The 19,406-nt window shown below is 34.0% G+C and overlaps 2 protein-coding genes across 3 annotated transcripts; both read left to right on the plus strand.

Moving 5' to 3' along the window:
- Window positions 1–4,103: 4,103 nt before the first annotated feature.
- On the plus strand, window positions 4,104–7,359 carry LOC132636898 (WD repeat-containing protein VIP3). Its single transcript, XM_060353969.1, has 2 exons — window positions 4,104–4,498; window positions 6,487–7,359. The coding sequence occupies exons 1-2, from the start codon at window positions 4,160–4,162 to the stop codon at window positions 7,117–7,119; spliced, it is 972 nt and encodes a 323-aa protein (XP_060209952.1). The 5' UTR covers window positions 4,104–4,159; the 3' UTR covers window positions 7,120–7,359.
- Window positions 7,360–11,962: 4,603 nt separating this feature from the next.
- LOC132636899 (long chain acyl-CoA synthetase 8-like) lies at window positions 11,963–19,172 on the plus strand. 2 transcript variants are annotated; one of them, XM_060353970.1, is made up of 12 exons: window positions 11,963–12,106; window positions 13,218–13,787; window positions 13,892–13,972; window positions 14,059–14,328; window positions 15,431–15,562; window positions 15,654–15,827; window positions 15,915–16,144; window positions 16,259–16,376; window positions 17,821–17,952; window positions 18,035–18,169; window positions 18,339–18,545; window positions 18,823–19,172. In XM_060353970.1, exons 2-12 carry the CDS (start codon window positions 13,278–13,280, stop codon window positions 18,985–18,987), a joined length of 2,154 nt encoding a protein of 717 aa, XP_060209953.1. In that variant the 5' UTR covers window positions 11,963–12,106; window positions 13,218–13,277; the 3' UTR covers window positions 18,988–19,172. The 2 variants fall into 2 exon arrangements, with proteins under 2 accessions (XP_060209953.1, XP_060209954.1); XM_060353971.1 differs by lacking the exon at window positions 11,963–12,106 and adding an exon at window positions 12,128–12,269.
- Window positions 19,173–19,406: the final 234 nt, after the last annotated feature.

The following is a 19,406-nucleotide window of genomic DNA, read 5'->3' on the forward strand; positions in this document are numbered from 1 at the left end:
GGAAAAATCCTAATAGGGATTGCTTTCTCCTTTAATGAGACTTATGAGGTGTGAATTTCGAATTAGGGCTCAATACAAGTGTCGTGGACCGAGTAGAAACTAGGGGGAAAAAATAGGCGCCCATTACAAATTCGAATCTTATCGCACACAAAATCTTACGGGCCTTCAAAAATTTATCGATTAAAAAAAAAAGTGTATATAAGACTTATATATACCTGAAAGATAGTAACATTGCACAGGTGAATTGCGATTCATTTCTTGGACAATCATCTTTAGAATTAAAACTTATGTTTCATTTTATATGAAGTGTTTGACTTGAATTGAAAGCGAAAAACTTTGACATATATATGCTAAATGTATCATACTTTAGTATTTTGTGATCTTCAATAATACACCATGCAAAATTCAATAAGGCTGTTGATAATGGCAAAATAAGAATATGAAAGGAGTAACATATTCCGAATTTTCATTTTCCTTCATTATCTTCTTTTAAATTTTCAAAATATATGGAAAATATAGGTAAAAAATGGAGTAACATTTTAGACGATTTGAATTTCTTATGAAAAAGTTATAATTTTTGTACTTCTACTCGGAAAATTTGATCTCATAGCTCATTATAAATGTCATTTTAGCTATATACTTTTTTCAAATGAAATCAACAAAAAGAATAACACAAAGAGATCATTTCATCTATTTTTCTCTCACGGGTAGACGGGTACAAAGCAAACCGACAACCGCACTATATCAATAATTTGAGTCAAACTGAGAAAAAAACTCAGCTAGTAATTTGGTTTGACTTGGTTTGGTATGGAAAATAAAAACCCGATCATAATTGATTTGGTTTGATTTTAACTAAAAAAATTCAAACCAAACAAAACCAACCCGACGTTACACGTATACACTTTTAAAAAATATTTTATACATAAAACATTTACTTGTGATGTAATTTATAATTTTTAAAAAAAAAAATTCCACATATTATTTCAAGCTTAAACTTAAAATTTGAATGGTACAATAAATTTTATTGCCCATACATGTTAGTAACTCAAATAAAGTTCAAATCAAAATTAATCACATACTAATGCTAACAAAAAACAATTCAATTCTAACGCTAGGAATAACAACAATATCTATTTCTTAGTTTTGCATTGGTTTAGACAGTGTAAAATACATAATTTAATTTATTTTTTCTTAATATTTAGTCGTAATTTTAACATGACTTAGTACCTTTAGATTTTGATCATTTTCATTATGGTTTAGCGATTTGATTATAATTTTTGTTGAATATTTTAATACAATGTCATGATCCATCTCACATTTTGTGTTATTTTGTTAAGAAATACCAGATAGTTGCATCTTACTAGGACTAAAGAAATATTTGAAGCACAAGTTATAACTTATATGTTTTGTATAAAGACTTTACCGGGAGAAAACTGAAAAACTCGAGAAAACCCAAAGTCGAAAACCCCGACTTTTATTGATTTGGTTCTATTTATAAATTTCAAAACCCGACATAATTGATTTGATTTGGCATTTGAAAAATACGAACCAATCCGATCCATACTTAAACTCACGAGGATCACATGTTAAAGTCCGAAAACTAATTGAAATATCGAAATATAAGGGACGCAATTGGAAAAAGATATACAAAATTCTACAGTCTCAATCTCCGTTAGTGAAACTCAAAACAGAGACCTTCAAAAAAAATTTCTTAGTTTTGAATAAGCATGTATTTGCACATGCTGTTTTTTAACTTTTATATCAAAATATGCTCTCGAAATCTATGGCCAAACAGAAGCTGTACTATTTTTGTAACCTCTTCCATTTTTTATTTACTTCTACAGTCTGAATGCATGCAGCTATTTGATGTGTACTTTAAAAAAAAAAAAAAACTTTTTATTGTTTAGTGCAGTTTTTTGTTTTGCATATTTTTAGTGTGTAGAGTCTGCTGCATATTTTTATATCTTTTTTATATTTTGTTTCTCTACATTTCTTGTCTAGTAGTATTTTATTTATTTATTATTATTTCATAACATCGCATTATTTTAAATTATTACAAAAAAAAATCTATCATCTTTAAAAAATTCTGCTTTACATACTACTTATACAATTTTCCTCTCATGAGGTTCACATTTTATTAGAATCGGAAACCTAACGACAATGTGAAAACACGAAGGACCCAATTGCAAATACCTAACGACAATATCAAAATATTGAAGGACCCAATTGCAAGACTATGAGCCTGTTTGGATGGGCTTAAAAAAAGCAGTTTATAAGTTGTTTTCAGCTTATAAGTTGCTTTAGATAAGCTAAGTCAAACAGGCTCAATTAATTTTTGGGCTTACTTTAAGCACACAATGTAGGGGTGGGCACAGTTTGGGCCAACCCGAAATCCAAACCGAAATTCGAACTTTTTAAATATTTAGTTTGGATATTTGGATTATGGATTGGACTTCGGATTTTATTTTTAAAATTTATGGATTTCGGATTGGATATGGATTTAGTACTACGAATTTTTGGATATCCGAAAATCTGAAATTTTTATACCTTATATCTAGCCCAACGTATATCATATGTGCTCAATACTAATAAGTTTAGTTTCTAAAGGTCCAATAGCTTAGTACCTAAGGCCCTACCCATTAATATATTAAGTCCAATATATAATTCTCTACTAAATCAAATATAATATAGGGTTTCTTACTTCTCAAGTCTCAAAAGTCTCACGTTAATGTCACCAATGGCAGAGTTCTTTGTTATTTTTCCAGATGACTACTTAGATTTTATTTTGTTCATTTTCGCTTTTTCAGAATGCTTTTATTTGGTATGGATTTATTATGTTGGACATGACTTGGATTTGTTAATCCTAATTTGAACTGGAAGAATTTTTTTACTGAGCAATTATGATTTAGATTTACCTCTGTGGAACTAACACATGAATTTCGTTTCTAATAAGTTTGCCTTAAGTCTCAAGAGTCAAATCCGAAACTCCGAAATATCCAAATCGAATAATCTGAAACCGAACTTAAAATATCCAATCCAATCCGAACTTATTTGGATTGGATTTGGATTGTAATTTCTTCAATCCGAAAACTAAATATTCAAACCGAAAATTTTATATCCAATCCGATGACCCGAATGCCCACTTCTAACAAAATGGCTTTAATTTAGCCAGCCAAACACTCAAAAAAGCTGAAAACAGCTTATAGGCAACTTATAAGACAATCCAAACGGGCTCTATAGATACGAAAAATTTGTACCATCTCTGTCACGATTAACGAAACTCATAATTCACAACCCACAAAGACCTTCAATTTCCCCTAGGGTTTTAATCCACCACGAATGAGTAATTTTACAAAAAAATATACTGTTATAAAAATAATTGTTGTTATATGTAAAAAAAATTGTTATAAAAAAAAATATAACATAAAAAGTCGATTCTGAAAAAAATTAATAGTTATAGTGAGGTGTTGCTACATAAAAATGCTGTTATAGAGAGTAAATGTAACACAATATCAAAACATAAAGGATCCAATTGCAAAAACGTATACTCCCTCCATCCTCATTTATATGACACTTTTCACTTTTCTAGAGTCAATTTGACTAAATTTTTAAAGTTAAACTGGATTAGATTAATCCAATATTTTAATATTAAAATTTATATATTTGAAAACTACATGAGAAAGTATTATAAGTTGCAACTTTTTTCATATCAATTTGGCCCCCGTTTGGCCATAAGAATTATTCAATTTACTCTGAATTTTTTTTTTTTACTTTTTTCCGGAATCAGCGTGTGGCCATGAGAATTCCAAATACAACTTGAAGTTGTATTCCGGAATACCAAAAACTCAAAAAAATGGTTTGAATCTCGAAAAATAAAAAGTGTGACATAAATTGGGACAGAGGGATTGTATAATGTCTACCCTCTCTAGAGGTAAATGTAACACGATATCAAAACAAGAAGGGCCCAATTGCAAACCATCTCCATTGTAACGAAACTTCACAAATCACAACAGAAAACACGAAGGACCGAATTACAAAATACCTAATAACAATATCAAAACATTAAAGGACCCAATTGCAAAACTATATATACAAATTTGTACCAATCTCTTTCACCATTAACACAGACCTTCAAATTTTTTCTAGGGTTTAATCCGCCATGAAATTAGCTCCACTAGAAACCCTACAAAATGCACACGAAGACTCAATTTGGTCAACAGCATGGATCCGATCAACTGAACAATTACCGCCGTTACTTTTAACCGGCGGTTTAGATGAAACCGTAAAATTATGGGATCCGAGTAACTTTACTTGTATTCAAACTTATACAGGTCATTGTCTTGGTGTTGTATCTGTTACGGCTCATCCTACTCGTAGAATTGCTGCATCTGCGAGTATAGATAGTTTTATTAGGGTTTTTGAAGTTGATACTAATAAAACTATTGCTACACTTGAAGCGCCGCCATCTGAAGTGTGGCAATTGCAATTTAGTCCCAATGTAAGTAAGGAAAATGAAAATTTAGCATTGAATTGAATTGCTTGTTCACTTTGTTTGTATAGTTGTTACATAGTGCTTCATACTGTATCGTATTGTATTATACTGTACTGTTTTGATGAGTACAGTGTTTGGATAGTTGTTACATAACGTATCGTATTATGCTGTATTGTACTGTATTGTCTTGATGAATATAATGTTTGGATAGATTATATTGTTTCTCGTCGTTATATAATGCCACACATCAGCAATTTGAAGGATAAACATACTAGAAAAGTAGGGTATGAGCTGGAGCTAGTATAAAAAGGTAGAATAAATGATAAAAACAAAAAATAGATTGCATTTGGATGAATTGTTGTTTGAATTGAAATTTACACTTCGTATGGTTGTTACGTATTGTTTCATAATGTATCATATCATATTATATTGTATTATATTATATTGCACTGTCCTACATTGTATCGTTCTGTTGGATAGATTTTATCGGTTTCTGTGGTTACATAATGTCACACATCAGCAAGTTGAAGGATAAACCTAGATGAAAAGCTATAAGAAAAGTAGGATATGGCGTAGAGCTACTAGAAAAAGGTAGGGTAAAGTTACTGTCTTTATTGGGTTAGAGACTTGTATACTAGTGCTAAGACAGCCTTTAGTTTTGTAAAACTTAAAACTTTTGTTCTAAGAGACAGATTATTAACCAGTATTGAAATGACATGGTCTGGTCCAGGTCTGAGCGGAATGGGTATCAATGATTTAAATAGGCTATTCCAACTAGTCTAGGATTGACGCTTAGTTGATTATATTGATTGATGTTTATTGGTAGTTAATCATCTAGTGGTTTCTCTTTTTCTTAGCTTTGTGATTGGCCTGTTGGACAAATATGAGTTGGTTCTTCTAGTGCTAAGCAATCTGTTAATGTTTGTCCTAGGAATTGTATAGGTTAGGGAAACATGGATGTAACTTGCATTGCTAGAGAAAATCCAGATTAGGAGCTCGATGAAAATATCCTCCTTGTTCTTCTATCTTTCTGCCCTGCTCCCTCAAAAGTTACTTAAAGTCAGTATAATTACATGAGTTTCCCTTATTTTAAATGGTTTAGATAGGAATAACTGCTTTTATTTATTTAGTTGATGAGCTGTGATGCCAAAGGTACTCATATATTTCAATGCGAAGACATCTGAACTTTTTTTTTTTATATGAAATGGCTCTTTGAAATATTTGTTGGTAGAAGGCCCTAAGATCCTTCCTGATTAGAAGTATTCAGATCCCTAAATTCTCTTTTTGACTGATTTCTGATTGCGAGGAGTAAGGCAGACCTAGCTCTTGAAATGTTGATGAAAACAGCACACACCTATTTGATGAAGTGGTGAATATTATTAAGAACAAGGCTCTATATCAACCAGTGCCTCGTCCTGTCTCTGTCATAAATGTGTCTTGAAAAGGTCTTAGTGGTTTTGAATACTTAGTAGCTGCTATATGAAGTTTTGGTGCTCTCCTCATACTCATCTTCATGGTTTGTTCATGTAATTGGACATAAGATGTTGGAACCACAACAGCAACAGAGAAGTGCGTTGCTTACTTATTGAGGCAACAAAGAACCTTTTTTAATTAACCTATCAAATCAATCATCTAAGTTCGAGTCCTAAATGAGTTTGGGTCAATTAGCCTATCAAATAAAAGACGATAAAGAACCAGAAGTTTTGTTTGATTATGTTCTACATGGTCTCTTCTGCAATTGGTTCTTTTTCTTTATTAAGAGTTAATTGGGTTATTTAGATGTTCCCTTGTCATTCTGATATGTATCTTCTTGTTTGACTTTGAAATCTATCTCATTATACATCACACTTGCTTCCGTCAGTATGTATGTTACTTGATCTATTTTCTTTTGGTAATCAAGGTTTGTGAGCAATGTTCTTTCTATGATTTAACTTTTTGGCACACATCTTTATGGGAAGTTTTAGGCAGTCCCTTATGGTTCTTGCATTTTCCAGGGTAGCACTCTGGCAGCAGCTGGAGGTGGTAGTTCATCAGTCAAGCTATGGGATACTACTAACTGGGAACTTGTTCTCACATTGTCAATTCCTCGTCAAGGAGCCCCACAACCATCTGATAAAAGCAGCAACAAGAAATTTGTCCTTTCAGTTGCATGGAATCCTGATGGTAGGCTTCTTGCTTGTGGATCAGTTGATGGGACTATTTCTGTTTTTGATGTAGCTCGTGCCAAATTCCTCCACTTCTTAGAAGGCCATTCCATGCCTGTTCGGTCCCTTGTGTTTTCACCTTCACTTCATGATTCAAGAATACTCTTCTCAGCATCAGATGATGGTCATGTGCATGTGTATGATGCTGAGGGGAAAACATTACTCACATCTTTGTCAGGTCATGCAAGTTGGGTTTTGAGTGTTGACGTCTCCCCAGACGGGGCAGCAATTGCAACAGGGTCAAGTGACAAGACGGTTAGGCTGTGGGATCTTAAAATGAGAGCAGCTACGCAGACTTTAACCAACCATACAGATCAGGTTTGGGCTGTGGCTTTTGGACCAACATCAAGGACTGATGTTCGGTCTTGTATGCTTGCAAGTGTGTCTGATGACAAGAGTTTATCGTTCTATCAGTACTCTTAATTTTTCCATGCTTGTATGTCTGTAGGATGTATCGAGAAAATATTTGGCTTCTTTTTAGTGGCATGCCATCATCCTTGCGTGTGTGTTTCAGAGTCACATATATATACAATGCTATTTATTCGATCTCTAGAAAACACATGAATTTGGTACCCAGTGGGGTGACCTCTTGTGAAGCGGAGCATGCTCACTTTCGTGATGTTCTTCGTTGTATAACTAGTGATGGAGCCGATGATTATTTCTTGTTTGGTGCTTCCGTTGAGTTTTATGCGTTTCAGTTTTACTCCCTTCGTTCACTTTTACTTGTTCACTATTCATTTTATAGATTTCATTTTTACTTGTCAATTTTCACATATCAAGGTAAGATAAAAATTCCCCTGTTTTACCCTTAGCATTTATTACTCATTTCAAATCATTTTCCCAACTCCAATACAATTATATACCATTTAATAGGGGTATTGTGGTAAAATACCTATTTTAATCATTGTTTCTTAAACAGCGTGAAAAGTCAAAACGTGACAAGTAAAAATGAACAGAGGGAGTAGTAGTTAATACATGCCAGAAGTTTTCGAAGAAAAGCTACTGAATTAGAAGCATTCATTTCATTCACAATCCTCGAGTTACACCTCAGATGAATATAAAGGAGAGACTATTGTGTCTTGGTAGACAGAGATTCAATTTCAATTTCGTTGTATAGTCACTATAGGTGTCATTTTAGGTCTTTGGTGGTTGAAGTATGTGGCAAAATACAGCTGAAAATTGTATAAGATTTCATGTTTAAGATGTGAAGGGGTGGAGGACGTGGTATTTTTGTACTTGTTTTTCTTTCCTCTTTGTAGCAGACGACTAACACGGCCTAAATTACTACTTCTAAAATTGAAGAAGAAAGGGCAAATCAAATATAGAATGCAATTAATAGATGCCAAGGATAATCAAGAAACTTGATATAACCAATTAAGCATTCAATAAATGATTTAATTCAAAAAGGAAGTTAGAAACAATGAAGAACTCATACAGGAACTACTTATAATGAGATAATCCAAGAGAGGTTGATCGAAGATAAAACGGAAAAGGCTCAAATATGCCATCGAACTATCAGAAATGTTGCTTATCAATAGTTTTGGGTTCATTAATGCCATTGAATTATTAGAAATGACTCATTTATGCCACTCATCAATAGTTTGACTCATTTATGCCATCACCGATACCAAAATCACTCATCCAGGCCATTTTTAAGCCGGTGTTAGAATACCAGATATGACACATGGCGTCCAATTAGAGGTCTACGTTGTTTAATTAAACCAACCCAATTTTAAATCCCAAATTAATAAAAAATTCTTCCATACACCAGACCCACTCACAACTATTATCTAGTTGGAGGCCACGTGTCATTTCTGGTATTGTAATATCAGCGTTAGTGAAAAATAATATGGATTAGTCATTTTTGGTAACGACGATGGCATAAATGAGCCAAACAATTGATGAGTGACATAAATGAGCCATTTCGATTAGTTTGATGGCACTAATGAGCCAAACTATTGACGAGTGGTATAAGTGAGTCATTTCCGATAGTTCGATGGCATATTTGAGCCTTTTCTGAAGGTAATCACCCATTTTGACTTTTTTATCCCATATTATAGGATGGATCTACATACAGACTTTCATCGATATGAGATAAACCCTAAACAACTTACACGACTCTTGATTATTGTTCAACGTCCGAGAGTTGCTAAATTGCCACACTAATTTGACCCAAAATTGGCCACACTTATGTAAAAATCACCATAATCTCTATTGTACAATTTTAAATTAAGATAAACTTTGAGAAGAAAAGATATTAATGTCAAAAAGATAAAAATGACATTAAGTAAGCATAAATTATTAAATTTGACCTAAATAGTCATATGAATTTATCTCATTTGAACTATTGTGACCAAAATAATATGGCAAAAAGACCTTATTGATACCTCAATGAGTTTCTAGAAGTAGAATGCAAGACGATCTAATTATTTTTTGGGGAAAAGGAAAAATTATTGTCACTAGGAATTTAATACTAGTAGAACTTATCATTTAAAGCCTCTCATCTTCATTTAATAGAATTGAATTGGGAAGTGGTAGCTTTTAATTCTCATTGAGTTTCGGAAAGAAAAGATTATAAATACAAATACAAAAACTAAATAAATAAAAAGAAGGGCAGCTAACTATTTTGTTGTCAGTCAGCTCCATTAATATTCTCCAGCTAAATTTTAATTTCTCCTCCTATGTTTTACTAATTCCTAAAAGATTGAACCTTGGAAAGTGAACCTGGTGTTTAATTTGGGAAGGGAAAAAATAAAAATGAAAACTAGTTCTAGATTCATACAGTTCTTCATTGGATAGGTTTTGAAAAAAAAATGAAATTATCATTTAAAACAAATCATAAATATTATTATATAATTAAACGTCATCTAACTTAAGGTAAAATAAGAAGTATAAAATTAAAGCTCAGCTGTTCATTATCATAAAACGTTCTCATAAACTCAAGTAAATTCAAAGCATACATAAAAGTTAAACGTTGAGTCATAACGAAAGTCAAAGACTCAGATACATGGCATAGACCAATCATAACTCATGAAACAAAATCTTTTTTTTATTATTATTTTGCGCGGATTGCCCTTCATTTGGGGTGGTCTTTAATTTTTGTCCTTCAAATTGGTGGTCTTTAAATTTTGCCCCTCGCCTAACACCATGAGGTTGTGGGTTCGAACTCCAGCTCAATAAAAAAAAAAAAATCGCAAGGCAGAATTTTGCAAAACTGTCATGCAAATTCTGCTTATTTGGACCTTAAGGCAGAATTTGCATGGGCAACAACAACAACAACAAGCCCAGTATAATCCACTGAGTGGGGTCTGGGGAGGGTAGAGTGTACGCAGACCTAACTCCCACCTTGAAAGGTAGGGCGGTTGTTTCCGAAAGACCCTCGGCTCAAGAGAGGAGAAAAAGAGAGGAAAAGGCAAAATTTCTGTCCATGCAAATAATGTCTTGAGGCAGAAATTCTGCCTTAAAGTAAAATTTAAAGACCACCATTTTGAGAGGTAAAAATTAAAGACCACCTCCTCCGGTGAAGGGCAATCCTGCACATTGCCCAAACAAAATCAAGGAACATATAATGGACAATCAAAATTCACAAGGTGCAACTCCATAATTAAAGCACAAAAATAAAAACAAAAATAAAAACACAAATTCTGCCACCAAGAGTAGATGTGGTTAACTCACCTCAATTGAAATCAACTTAAGTGTTAAATAATTTAAGAGATTCCGCCTTGACGTTAATAAAATCTCACATTCAAACTAAATACACAACTTATCTGCTGATTTTCGTGTTCAATCTTAATTGAGAATTCCAAACTAAGCACGCAATTTTCTCTACTAGTTACGTATCCAATCTTTAATTGAACATCTCCAAATTTGTACTTCCATCGTCCCATATTACTTGTCCACTTCCGCCCTTTAAGAACTCATAAATAAAAATGTATTTTTACTATATCACCTTTATCTCTCTCCAATTAATTGCACTCTAAAAATTTTGGTTACTTTAAAAACAATTAATTTTGGTAAAGTAGGAAAAACTTAATTAATTCTATCTTATTTTATAAATGAATAAGTATTTTGGACCTGATATTTACAGTAACGTGGACTATTAATATGGGACGAAGGGAGTATTTCTATATTGAAATTATCCCATTTGGAATAAAAAAAATTGAGAGCTAAGTCCCCAAAATAACCAAAAGTTTCGAAATCACAGATTGATAGCCATGTGTCTGTAACTTGTGGTGCAATGATTCAACTTGGTATTGATTATAGCCAAACAATTACAAAGGTGTCATCAAGTCACTAAATTGAAAAACACCTCCTCATTATGTTGGTGTTGACAATTCGGAAGCATATATTTACTATGATCTCTTTTATTTTTATATATTATCTTATCAAAATATGATTATTCTTTTAAAGAATTATGTTTGAGTCACTTTAAGAATAAATCATTAGTACATCTTACATTTTAAGAATCAGATGAGATATAATATGTACACGAACATGATCATTCTCCTTGGCTAAAAAATTCCTTTCAAATTAAAGTTGGGTTATTTGATGCGTCTATAAAATGAGATTAGTGTTCAATGTTAATTATTAAATATGAGATATACAAAAAAAAGCATGATTCCTCTTTCAATTTCTACAACATCATGACTACTTAGATAATCAAACATGTCTTGTTTCAACAATTTTTCATATCTTTTTTTAATTATTTGTAATTATAAAAAGAAATATATTATTATTGATGATAAAACTTATAAATATGAAAGTACTGTTCAAACTTTTGATGTATAGATATTCAATAAGATTGTAAATTAAATAATTTGACCCTCACCCTTGAAGTCTCATTGTTTACTACTCCCCCTGTCCCAATTTATGTGATACAATTCGAATTTCGAGGGTCAAACTTTTTTATTTTGACCATAGATTCAGACACACAATCTTTAAGTTTTTTGAAAAATCATTTACATTTCTAGAAATTACGTAAAAAGTAGTATAAGTCATAATAATTAACAACTTAAAATATTAAAGGGCACACAAATAAATTGCGGCTAAAGATTTTTTTGTTTGACTCTCGAAATCCAAACTGCATCACATAAATTGAGATAGAGGAATTATTTCTTTTGGTCCTAATACATAAAAAAGAACACAATAAAGGGAAAGACTGTTAAAAAATTCTTGGAGTGAATTTGCAATACCAAAAAGTATTGGCATTGAAACACAAATATACAAAGTTATGAGCTATTTTTTTACCCTATATATATTCTTCTGGAAACTGAAAAGTTTTCATCAACTTTCCTCATTTATATCATTGCATGACTTTTACTATAGAAAACCAACAGCAGTACAGAACCAAACGGGGAAAAGAAAAAGCTTTTTTTGATCAACTTTTATACGTCCATAAAGTCTTGTTAAGGTACCCTTTTCTTGAATTTTACAGTTTCACTGTTACATGATCTTTCTTTAATTAATTTTCAAGATTGATCCAAAACTTTAAACCAATAGTTGTGTGAACTTATATGTGGATGTGAACTTAGTGTACTTTCTTTGCAATTTGGTGATTTGTTTTCATTTTAACTGTAAGTGTTTGAGCTGTTTTTTAGAAGTGATGATGTAGTTTTTTTTTTTTTTTTTGAGATAACGGTAGTGTGGTGTCCGGGCCAGTTTGTGTGCACTTTGACTAATTTCATTGGTATTTGTTACTAACACAGGTAGTTGATAACTCTGTTCATTAAGGCTTGGACAAATAGGAAAAAATCACGTAGTGTTTTTGTAGGAGTATGTGTTATAGTGTATTGATGATATTTCAATGTTTCATTTTGATATTAACAGGTTGGGTTTTAAGCTTTTGGGGGAGTTCTTCTTCCTATACTTTCAGTTATGTTTAATTATATAGGAACGCGTATTCTTCCGTGATTTTCAAATAGTTAGAATTTCAAGCAGAGGTTTTGGGAGTACTCAGGTCATAGTGGAAGCTTTGATTTTGTGTGACTGCTAATGACAGAAACATTCATGTTAAAGGTTGATGGTGATTGTGTTTTTCCCACGTCCCATCCCTGAGGTAGTATTTTCACCATGGGAGTTCATCTATTAGACAAACATAAAAATAAAATAAAAATATTACCCTATAGATACAGTGTGATTTTTCGACGAAAGGAGTGTGGATGAATCCCCTTCTGCCCCTCTAGCTTTTCCCCTGCTCCCATCCTCTCCTTAGTGGTTTTTATGTCTGTGAAAACTGAAAAATATAGCCTATAGAGGAAAAGGGCTTAAACTAGTGAGGCTGAAGATACTGTGTATGACAGTGAGGTTCGAACACTTAGTTTACTCATTTTCGCATTTGAAAGTATTCATGATGCTTACCTTATGAAATTTTACTTATAAGGCACAAATCTTAGTTAATTTTGTAGTTTAGCTCATTGGCCATTCACTTGATGTATTTTTGGGCAGAGTATGCCATAGTAGTTGCACTTATCGGTAGCATCCAGAGAATGATTTATGGTACTGATTTATATATTATGTCTTAGGTATCTCTTTGTTCTATTTTGAAGAGTATTGTGTGAGCATAGAACCGTGCATCATATAAAATGGAAGCTTCTGAAGGAAGTAGTTATGTCTCTTTCTTCAAAGACAAGGGGTCATTTGGGGTTGTCGGTGCTGCTGTAATTGCGATTATAATACCTTTATTCCTCTCCTTGGTTCTTATGGGGAAGAAAAAGGCAAAACAGAGAGGAGTTCCAGTTAACGTTGGTGGTGAGGCAGGTCTTGCAATGCGAAATGCTAAGTCAGCCAAATTAATTGAAGTTCCTTGGGAAGGGGCTACAACTATGGCAGCTCTATTTGAGAAGTCTTGTAGAAAACATTCGAGTAAGCGCTGTCTTGGAACTAGAAAATTAGTTAGTAGGGACTTCATAACAGCAAAGGATGGAAGAAAGTTTGAGCAACTTCACTTGAGCGAGTATAACTGGGAGAGTTATGCGCAAACATTTGATCGGGCTTGCAACTTTGCCTCTGGACTTGTTAATTTGGGTCACGATGTGGAGACTCGTGCTGCTATATTCTCTGAAACTCGTGCAGAGTGGATCATTGCCTTTCAGGTATTCGAGTTAATCCCATTTTATATTAAAATAGTTCATGTTTGTTTGTTATGTGATTACTAGAGTAGTACAACAAGTTTTATAGTTGAAATTATTGTTCTCAGGGATGCTTCCGCCAGAATATAGCTGTTGTTACTATTTATGCTTCTTTGGGAGATGATGCCCTTATACACTCGTTGAATGAGGTGGGGCATTTAAATATTTTTTTCTCTTGGATTACATAAAGTGCCAGCAAATGTGATGGATTGAATTCCATTGTGATCATTGACAGACTCAAGCGTCCACATTGATTTGTGACGCCAAGCAACTTGAAAAATTGGCTGCAATTGGTTCTAACCTGAAAACCATCTCCAATGTCATATATTTTGAAGATGACAAGACTGCAATAGATTCAAGCACTACAAATACTGACAGCTGGAGGGTGACATCTTTCTCGGAAGTTGAAAAACTGGGTAAAAGTAATCCTATTCAATCAATACTGCCTATAAAGAGAGATATTGCAGTGATCATGTATACAAGTGGCAGCACAGGCATGCCTAAGGTATAATGAAACTTGCTTTTAATTTTTCCTTCTGATATGATATTTAACTTGGATTCCTCAATAGGATAGAGTATCAGAGCTTTCCACGTGGCCAGATCTTGTGTATCATTTAATGGTTACAGGCCTGAAGTATTATAACAAACATGACTCATCAATCTTGACTCCCGGGGTAAAAGCTTGGTGATGAATGAGTAAAATTGAGATTCCATATAGATATATAGACAGCTATGTTTCTGATCACCTTTGCAGGAGACAAAAAGTTGTCTCATTATTGCCTATTCTAGAAAAACCACCTATCGTATCCATCTCTGACCAATGATTCTTAAGGCATATTGACAAAATTCCTTTACTAGATTTGACTTGACTCCACCCTAAAAGCGATAATGCACTATGTTCCTACCAAAAGAAGGCTGGAAAAAAGAGGGCTCCTTTCTTTTCTACCTTTTTTTAGGACATAAATCTTATTCGATTTTGTAATAGTGGATTCTATAACTGCATTCTGCCTTTTCGAAGACAAAGTAGTCATTGCACACACTTGGCATTTTACCTTAGGAAAAGCTCAGCTCTTGTCCCTGGACAACATTTCTTTTCCAATTCATCTATTACACCAAAGAAGCTTCAATCTGGTGAACAAAAAGAAAATGAGTACTCCCTTTGTCCTAATTGATATGATAGTCTTTCCTTTTGGTCAGTCCCATAAAGAATGAAATCTTTCTATATTTAGTAACAATTTAACTTGAAAATTTCTATTTTACCCTCAATGAGATGATTTATAGTCACACGAATATCTATTGCTTTAGACCACAAATTCCAAAAGTCTTTGTTTTTTTCTTAAACTCCATGCCCAGTCAAACACCATCGCATAAATTGGGATGGAGGGAGTATTAACTTTTGTCATGATGTAATCTCATGAGTCTTATACTTTAGGTATTTGTCTCATCCAATGCAATGTTTTTTCCTTTGTGAAAAGAAAAGTGTGTTACTTGTTCTCTTTGGCTTTCAGTTTAAACAAACTTAATTTTCTTTTATGTTATCCTCTTTGTTGGTTAAAAAAATTAGCTTGAATTAATCTCACTTAAGCTCTTTCTTTTTTATGTTTTAGGGTGTCATGATAACTCATGGCAACATTGTAGCAACTGCGGCTGCAGTTATGACTGTTATTCCAAAACTTGGAAGCAGTGATGTCTATTTGGCATACTTACCTTTAGCTCATGTTTTTGAGTTAGCGGCTGAGGTATTCTTCAGAGTTTTTACATCGTTTGTTTCATTTAGTCTTTATCTAGCAATGAAGCTTGTTGTAGTTCTGAGTGATTCTGGTCCTGCAGACTGTTATGTTGACTGCTGGTGCTTCAATTGGTTATGGCTCGGCTCTGACATTGACAGATACATCTAATAAAATCATGAAAGGGACCCACGGAGATGCCGCGGTTTTAAAACCTACTTTAATGGCAGCAGTTCCAGCCATTCTGGATCGTGTTAAGGATGGTGTTATAAAGAAGGTTTAAGTTGGACCTTCGGGGCATTTTAGTTGGAGTATAAGGCCTCATATGAGGTACTAATCTCGTGATAATGTTTTTCTATTCTAGGTGGAGGAGAAGGGAGGATCTGCAAAGAAACTCTTCAATATTGCCTTTAACCGTCGATTGGCCGCTATGGAAGGTAGCTGGTTTGGAGCATGGGGTCTAGAGAAACAATTGTGGGAGGTGATTATTTTTAAAAAGATACGTTCAGTACTCGGAGGAGATATCCGTTTCATGCTTTGCGGTGGTGCTCCTCTGTCAGGAGATACACAAAGATTTATCAACATTTGTATGGGGTAACTTTTCTTCTGTCTTGACATCAAGAAATTCTTCTGCATACACTTTACTTTTCAATACTCCTCTCTGGATGGACTGTTTTATTCTAGAATTTTGATGATCATTTTCGACAGAGCGCCTATTGGTCAGGGATATGGCTTGACAGAGACATTTGCAGGAGCTGCCTTTTCCGAGGCAGATGATCCTTCTGTTGGTCGTGTTGGTCCACCTCTTCCTTGTTGCTATATAAAGGTATGGTGGATACTTCTTTGAATAAAGCTTGATAATATTTCAAATGTGGATAATCTGGGTTTATCCCATTCAGAAAATGTCTACGGAATTCTTTTGAGGCCATCGCTACACTCAATCATTTATTAAAAAGATCTATGTTCCAAACATTGAGCTAAGTTTTCTTGAATAGTTACGTTTTGTGGAATTCATGCAGTGGGCAAAATGACCTGTCTCCTAGGAAATTAGCGTTCAAGTAATTAGAAGAGTAATCCCAAGAGGTCAATTAATTTCTGATACATTAGAGGATATAGCTTCCTGTGGAAATCGACGTGTTGTATAAACTGCATTAGCAAGTGTCATTTACTCAACAAAAACATGAGTCTTCTCGCCCTTCTATTTTCATCCTAAAAGCTAAGGATAACATCATTAATGTTCCCTGAGGTTTGTCCCCTATGGTGCAAATAGAAAGCTGCTAGCTAATGAGCTGTGTTAGAAGTTACTGAAAAGCAAGTGTCCCATAAGTAGTTCTTCCGTTAATTAATTGTCTCATTAGAACAAATTCAAACAATTAAGAGGTAAAGCAAGAGGAGAATTTGGGAGAAAACAACTAATGATGCTCCCGGTGCTACCTTTGCCACCCGGAAAATATAGTTAGTCATTCCTCATGTATTCACAATGATTCCGTTCCTACTTCTTACATCTCACATCATAGACTTCCCATCTTCCAATCTAGAATGAACAACTGAACATCCTTGTACATCCAACCACTACTCCTAAAGACATTGCTAACTCTTTTCCTTAGTTTTCACATTGAGTGGACCGCGTTTATTTTTGATAAATTAAATGGTCCCAGTTCTCCTCAGATCATTGTTATCAGCCTTCTTTGAGTGACGTTTTCAAGCTGCTATAGTCTTTGAGACAGCTGTACATAAACCTTTGTTTGATATAGAAGTATATACTTAAATGTCTGTCTGTGCATGTGCATATATGACCATTCAGTTGCCTATAAACATTGTTGCTAAATAACTTGGTTAAGGCACCACTTAGTTTGTAGATATTTGAGGAGTGATAGAAGGGAAAAAGTGCCTACTGACCTATTTGAATTTTTGTTTGGTTTTGTCGTTCCAATGTCTATGACGTATGAGCTTGCACATTTGTAATTTTTATTAGGATTGAATTCACACTGCAATCTGATGAAGTTTGGTTTCCAAGAGGTATTCAAGTTTAAATGCAGCAAGAGTAATTTTCTCTTCTGGAGACTTTCTCGTAATCCAATCAGAAGGAAATGGACAAAATAGACAAAGCTAATATATCCAGAAACTAAAGAATAAGTGTTGGATACTGTTATTCCCTATTTATTCCTTTTCTTTCAAACTTTATTAACTTGATAAGTTTAGGAATTTTCTGTTTTTTATGACGGTGTATGCTGGTTTTTTCATAAAATGTGCTGTGTTTAACAATACAGCTTATTTCTTGGGAAGAAGGAGGTTACACGAATGCTGATAAACCGATGCCTCGGGGAGAAATAATTGTTGGTGGGAACAGTGTTACTGCTGGTTACTTCAACAATGGCGACAAAACTAATGAGGTGTACAAGGTAGTTCTGAGCCTCTTCTTGTAAATGGACTGAATTTGTTTGTACCGCAAGCCTGTTGATGATGTTAATACCTCTAATGCAGGTTGATGAGAGTGGCATGCGCTGGTTCTACACTGGTGACATTGGAAGGTTTCATCCTGATGGATGCCTTGAAATCATTGACAGAAAGAAAGATATTGTTAAACTTCAGCATGGGGAGTATATCTCACTTGGAAAGGTATTTACTTCTGTTTATATATTTTTGTATAGATCGGTATTCACCATTTTCTTTTTTCCTTCATCATGGCATTTGCTTGAAATTTATATTTAATGGTTTGCTTGGGGCTACAATGAACATGATCTGCTTAAATTTATGGGAATTGTATGACAATTGATGCTCATTGCAGGTTGAGGCTGCACTTATATCAAGCAATTATGTCGATAACATAATGGTCTATGCAGACCCCTTCCATAATTATTGTGTAGCACTGGTTGTTCCTTCACAAAAGGTGCTTGAGAAATGGGCGCAAGAAAATGGCATCGAGCATAGAGCTTTCTCTGATCTGTGCAACAAAGTCGAAGCAGTGAATGAAGTCCAGCAATCCCTTTCAAAGGTTTGTCGCCTTTTCATCCGAATTATCATCATGATGATCCGTATTGAAAATTAACCTGGCAAGTATATAGGCTTGTGACAGCTCGGTGTTAGCTCTACATAGGATAACTCGGTGCTATCAGAGAAAAGTGAATCGAGTAATGGAGCATATCTTTGCCGATACAGATTTACTCCGTTGAAGCTAAAGACCATCTCTAATTTTCACGGCATTAATTTGCGTGTTGGAAAGTTTTCAACTATAGAGTGCTGACTGTGTAGTTAATGTGACTCAAATGCAGGTAGGCAAAGCTGCAAAATTGGACAAGTTTGAGATTCCTGCAAAGATCAAGTTGATACCCGAGCCATGGACGCCTGAGTCCGGATTAGTTACTGCAGCTCTCAAATTGAAGCGCGAACCCTTGAAAGCGAAATTTAAGGATGAGCTTCTGAAGTTGTATCAATGAATTATTATCTTAATATTGACTGATTTAGCCTCTATGTAGCAGGAGAAATATGTAGTTTATAGGCAGTTGAAGAGTGGTAATGTGTTAGAAAAACATCAGTTTTCCTCGTGAAGTGAAATCACACGTCTTATTTCCCTGTTGTATTAGACTTCAATCATTTATGCTAAGGTCAGTTACTACTTCATTACATTGATGTTCTCCATATGCTTGTTCTTCTGAGTGATGTTATGTACATAGTGGTAGTGTATTTTCTTTATCAACTCGCAAAGATAGCCTCGCTAATTGAAAACTCTCCGACTAAACTCCACTCATATGTGGCTGAACTTTGGGCGTATATGCCTGAACTTCAGGCATATATGACTATACTCTGGACATCTCCTGTCTCTCAAATATCCATATTCCTCTAGTATGAACTATCG

The sequence above is a fragment of the Lycium barbarum genome, chromosome 4 (assembly GCF_019175385.1).
Source record: "Lycium barbarum isolate Lr01 chromosome 4, ASM1917538v2, whole genome shotgun sequence".
NCBI classification, from domain to species: Eukaryota; Viridiplantae; Streptophyta; class Magnoliopsida; order Solanales; family Solanaceae; genus Lycium; species Lycium barbarum.